Raw genomic sequence first — 6,000 nt, 5'->3', positions numbered from 1 at the left:
TTTTAAATTCAACTCGGGGAATTTTTAAGGGTGAAAGAATAGGGGAAGGGAATACAGACATGATGGTAAAATGACCTAGTGCAACTTTTTGAACATTCTTGCCTACGAGGAAAGCTACTAATTAAAAAGAAATCAAATTACAAAGAGGGTATGCAATGGCTATTAGCCAAAAGATAGCGAATAATTAGAAATGTAATTGCTTTACCCTGCTCACATCATTTGCACTTCATAAATAAAGAAATATTTTTAAAGTGATATTGTTTTGCATGCCCTCATAATAATTATTATTCTTGTAGCTGTATAGGTAGTCACTACTATACCACATGCACTGTATGACTCAGATACTATTTTTTTCTCTATTCCACCTGTGCTGTCCTGCTATTAAAAAAAAAAAAGAACAACCCCCTCCCCCCATGCACATATACATAAATTTTAAATGTACTCTCTGTTTCTCTTTCAGTTGAAAATCCAGTGATCTCTCAATCTAAAACTTTGAAAGCATAAAATCTATTGAATTCTATAATTGCTTCCTCCTTTGACTTGCTCTCACTACATAGGTAGTAGAACAGTGGGATAAATCACAAATTTGCTAAATTGTTTCCCGCCCACCTGCAGCAAACTCCTAGTGATTAACACCATCAACATTTTTATTATATGTGCCAGTTTGTGGGAAGTTAAAAAATATTGCTTGTAAATAGTACTGTTAACAGTAAAGGAAAAAATATAAACAGTATGGTAAACAGAACATCATACAATACGTCATTTCCCTAAAGAACAGATGCTACATCTGAAACCCTCTCAGTATATTCAAACTACATTTTGGACCCAATACTGCATTTTTTGACTCAAAGCTCCAACTGCTTCCCGTGTGAGTTCTCAGTTCATAGTCAATGCAGGATTAGACCCTTTGCTATACAAGATAGGAACACTACATTAAAATGCTTACAGTGAAAAAGAATTGATTTCAAACAGCAGAGTTGAATGGATGATTAAACAGAATGGTTTCATGGGGGGGTTAGTACTGAAGGCAATCTTGTATTTTTAAAACATGAGGCAAAGGTTTAAACACAATTATTTTTAATCCAGTTTGAGAATTGTGTGGAGTATCTACAGTATTGTGGCATAACGATCCGGTATAAAATACTACCTTGAGTAGAACACAGTTCTTTACAACACACTTAGCCATATTTTGGCCTGTCTTTCAGTGGTGTAAATAGTAAGTATTGCCATAGACTGATGACGTTCAGTTTTCTGGGATTAATCCAGGTTTATACCCATCTAACAAAAAGGAAATTTTTATGCTCTAATCAGCCAATGATGATGCATTATAAATTAGTTAAACATCAGATCATGTTGGTTATTGTTCTTACTATGTAATGTCAGTGTCTCTCATTTGGAAAAAAGAATAAAAATAATCACATTTGATTCTACTACTGCTTTTACAGCTCTTCTATCTTGATTATAATGGAGAAGATTCAAAATGCCCTTAAGTGTCTGGTTCCAGAATCTAAGGAGGTTAAAAGCACTTGTTAAAAAAAATCAGGAAAATAGAGCTTTTCTTTTTCTGTTAAAACATGCCTTGGACATTTTAATTATGACAAATAAAGGTTACAAGACATTTCAACTTTCATGTAGGCAAGCAATTAAAAAAACCCCACTTTTGTTTATGTTCCAAAACATAGTGTTGTTTAATGTCATATCTGTTAATATCTCATTAACAACTTGTGCCAGCAGGTTAAGCAAAGTACAACCAAAGTTAGGTAAGTGTTACATTATTACAGACTCCATAGCTACTAGGTACACACACAAAGTATATAATAATAGCTTGCATTTTTATTGCATCTTTCATCTGAAGATCTAAGTACTTTATGAGCATTAATTAATTAAGCTTTCTAATGCCATGAACAGAGCAGTGAGTTGGCTTCTCCAAGACTACAAGGGAAGAGCTGGGAACAGAATGCAAGATTTTTAGCTTTACTTAGGCACACGGAACACCAGACAAGTTTACATGCCTGTCCTGGGAACCACAATCTATCAAAGGTCACTATCAAGGGTATTTTGCCTCATGTCTTAAAAAACATTGAAAGTCCTCACATTTATGTATTCACAAAGACGTATGCATGTATATATTACACATATAAATTATGAACATACATATACATATGTATAGGTACAGACGCTATTACATATACACCTATACATGCACACAGACACATGCACAGAGACAAACATGCACCTGTTTTCAGTGTCAAAACTCTGTAGTCCTGGAATGAAGCGCAAACCTCACTGCAGAAGATGGAGGGAGTTTCATTTTCTCTTCCTTTTGGTCGTTTCTGAGTAAAACTGGGAATAATGTAGCATGGAAATTGTCACTCTGAATGAGTAAACCTGTATCTTGATACTGCAACATATCACATTTCATATCAAATTTTAAACATAGACTGCTCTTCTTTTACGATACAAGGTGCAGTGTAATACAATTCTAAGTAAGTGTATCTAGTAAACATTAATGGGGAATGGTAAGAAAATGGAAATTACAAAATTACCCTTACTGTGTTTAAATGACACACTACAACATTTTAAGGCCTCTTTTTAGGTAGTCTACAGGTATACTAATGGCACAAATATGTCTTAAGGCATTGTTTTAAGTCTGAAGGTACCAGTATTTCACACTTTATCGTGTAATTCTGCTGTGAATAAGGTGGTCGTTAATGGAGGATATGTTTCGAAGTTTACTTCCCACTGCAAGCTGTGTCACCATTTGTCATCCCAGTAGTCACACAGAGAGTGTGGAATTTGTTTGACCCTCATCTACCTCAAGCGGGCCTATAAACCATTTACAACAGCAAAGTTCTTGACAGCTTACCTCTAGCAGACCCCTCTTATAAAAAAGCCAATTTTCCCCAAAGGACAACTTCCACCTGATCAGCGGGTCACTCTAACCAACATTGCAGTTGGTATATTTGAGGGATGGAAACAAGCGTGAGGTTTTATCCTTCTTTATGGTATTTTCTGTACTGCCGAGAGCATTGCCTGCAGGTGCTATAGCACGCACCGGTATCACTACGTAAGACGGGGAAAGGAGCCGTACCTGCCGGCCCGAGCGACGAAGCCGACCCTCGGGACAGGGAGGTTTAGCCCCTTCCCTGAACGCTCTGGGCCAGGTCCCATGCGGGCACCGGCCCGGGTGCGGGGCCGCCTCCCTCACACGGCCGCAGCCGCGGCCGCGTTGTGCACCCCTGTGGTTAATTGCAAGAGATGGCGGACGCGGACGGGTGCGTTGAGAATTCCACGCAACATACGCACGCAATGCGCAGAGGAGCTACCCGCCCCTCTCCACGGAGCCCCTTGGAAAATAAACCTCTCGCGGGCGGCAGGCGCAGGGCCGGGCCGGGCCGGGCCGCCCCGCACCGCCGGCGCCGCCCGCTCTGGGCCGAGCTCTAACAAGAGGCCGCGCGTTAGCACCCGCGCAACAGCGACTGGGAAAGAACACCGCGCGCACCGAAGGGCGAAGCGGAGCGGGCCGATGCCCGCCGATGCGGGGCCGGCCCGGGCCCGCTCCCCACCACCCGCTCCGCGCGGCGGAACCGCTGGCCCAGGCGGCGGGCACACGCAGGCGCGGCGCGCATACCTCGTCGGCAGCCCCGCCGCCCCGCCCCGCCCCTCCACGCCCGCCCGCCCCCGAGCCCCACGTTACTTTGATTGACAGCTCAGCCTCTCCACTCTCTTTCCCACCGACCTTCCCCTCCTCCCCGCGGCTCTGCGCGCTCCGCGCCCTCCTATTGGCCAGCTCGGGGCGCTCCTGCCGCTCCGCCTGAAACGGTTCCCAGCGAAAGGCTGAGAGGCGGCGGGAGTCGGGCTCTCGCCATTGGTCCGCGGCGCCGGTGCGCGTCACGGCCCCACGTTGGTGCCGGGCACGGCGATTGGGAGGTGGCGGCGGCGGCCCCCCCCGCGCGGCGCCGTGGGCGGGGCCGGGCGGCTGGTTAGCTGCCGGAGTGTGAAACCGCGTGCTAATGTAAGCGGCGCGGGCGAGCGCGGCGCGTCCCGTTCCGTCCCGTCCCGTCCTGTCCCGCTCCGCTCATCTCGGCCAGGGCCGCGCACCCGTCCCGCCGAGCGCCTCCCGCCGGGCCGCCGAGCTGCCCCTCTCCCTCGGCCGGCGCGGAGGGAGGGGGAAAGGAGGCCGGTGGCGTTTCCGGGAGCTGGGGTCCGGGTTTTTCAGCCGGGGAGAACTTTATCCCGGGCCGGCGAGGAGCGGTGGGGCAGCGCGGAGGAGGTGGAGGATGAGGATGCTGCCGCTCCTGCCGCCGCGATGTACCGCGCTGGGGGGGCTCTGGTGAGACGCGCAGCTCCCCGATGTGCGCCCGCCCGGAGGAGGCTGCAGTGGTGCCGTTGCACGAAGGAGCTTCCCGTCTGATTTAGCGCCGATACGGACGATTTTACCTTTTTTTTTCCCCTTTCTTTTTTTTTTTTCTTTTTCCCCGACGGGGCGGGCGGCTTGGCCGGTCGGGCCAGCGGGCATTTGGAGGGGTTTTGTTTTTCTTTTGTCCTAGGGACACCTCTGCAACTAACGGAAGAGTCTCTGCTGCGTGTATCGTTCCCCCTCCTCTGCCCTCCTGCGTTTCGTGCATGTGCTACTGGAGCTGCTCCGATCGGGGCCGGCTGTGCAGAGCCCCCCCCCGCCCCCTTCCTCCTCCTCCCGCCTTCCTCCCTTGTTCATCGCTCCGTGTCTTGCCGATGACCTGGCCCCTCCGCCGACGCCCGGGAGCAGCGCGGCCCTCCCTGGAGACTTTCCCTCGCCCCCCCGGCTTGCGACGGTCCCGCCTCTGACACCGCGTCCCGCTTCCTCCGGCTGGATTTTCCCCTCTTGGCAAGAGGCAGAAGCGGGGAGAGGAGTCGCCTCCGCCCGGGGTTTCCGGCCTTACAACTGCATCGGCAACTTGCGAGCCCGAGAGGGGGAATATTCGCTCCCGCGGAGGGGCGGCCGCGGCTCCCCCCCCTCGCCCCGTCGGGTCCCGTCCCATCCCACCGCGCCCGGGAGCTGCGGGCGCCGGCCGGAGCGCCGCCGAAGGAGAGCGGGGCGGCGGTGACCGTCCCCGAGCGCCGCCCGTCCGCCGGCTCCGGCCACCCCTAGCCCTCCCCGGAACAGCAGCAACAAAGGACGCGGCGGCCGGAGGATGTCCCCGCGGCGGGGGTACTGAGCGCCGCCTCGCCCCGCTCCTGCCCGCGGCGGCGGAGGGAAGGCGGCCGGCGGGTGTCGCCGCTCCTACCCCCCTCGGCGCCCCGGGTGTGAAGCCGGGGCAGGGCGGGGGGCTCGCCGCGAGAACCGCGCTGCGAGGGAGCCCCGCCGCGGCCGGAGCCATGTTCCCACAGAGCCGGCACCCCGTAAGTACGGCCCGGGCCGCCGCTCCGGGAGCGGGGCGGGGGCCGGGCGGCGCCCCGCTGCCGGCGCTGCCCCGCCGGGGCGCGCCCCCGGCTCCCCCGCCCGGCTGAGGGGGGGCGGGCGCCCTCCCAAGTTTGTCCCCTCCCGGGAGGAGCGGCGCATCTTGCTTGCCGGCGCGGCCGCGGGGGACGCGCCCCCTCCCGAGCCCTTTTGTTTCGTGGGCAACTTCTCTGCCTTGGCAATGCCGGCGGGGGGTCGCCGCCGGGCCGGGCGGCATCCCCCTCCCCGCCGAGCGCGGCGCCCAGGCCGGGGCCGGCCGTGCCCCCGCGGCGGGGGTCGGCGGGGAGGAGCCGGCACGCCCCGCTTTCGGGTAGACGGCGGCGGCAGGAGCGGGTGGGTCGGGGCCGCAGCGGCTACCGGAGCGCGGCTAGCCTCGTCCCCCGCAGATGAGGGACGGGAAGGTGGGTAACAAGTGCGCAGCGCCCCGGGGCGGGGGCGGCCGGGCCGGGCCGGGCTCTCCCTCCTTGCTCGCCCCCATCCCCCCGGCCCGGCCGCGGCGGGCAGGGCCGCCCCCCCTCCCCGCGGGGCGGCCGCGCTGTGTCTGAACGTGCCTCTCTCTC

At 54.5% G+C, this 6,000-nt stretch overlaps 1 protein-coding gene across 2 annotated transcripts in view; it reads left to right on the top strand.

Moving 5' to 3' along the window:
* The first annotated feature begins 4,005 nt into the window (after positions 1-4,005).
* The window catches only part of LOC140650610 (transducin-like enhancer protein 1), an 86,943-nt gene continuing 84,948 nt past the window's right edge, over positions 4,006-6,000 (top strand). For both annotated transcript variants that reach the window (XM_072859165.1, XM_072859164.1), the window contains exon 1: positions 4,006-5,382. In XM_072859165.1, coding sequence (XP_072715266.1) covers positions 5,359-5,382 — 24 coding nt within the window. In that variant the 5' untranslated portion in view covers positions 4,006-5,358. The remainder of the gene's footprint in view (positions 5,383-6,000) is intronic.

Source organism: Ciconia boyciana, chromosome 4, assembly GCF_034638445.1.
Source record: "Ciconia boyciana chromosome 4, ASM3463844v1, whole genome shotgun sequence".
NCBI lineage: Eukaryota > Metazoa > Chordata > Aves > Ciconiiformes > Ciconiidae > Ciconia > Ciconia boyciana.
Note: the sequence above shows the minus strand (reverse complement) of the source record. Positions and strands in the feature narration are given on the sequence as shown.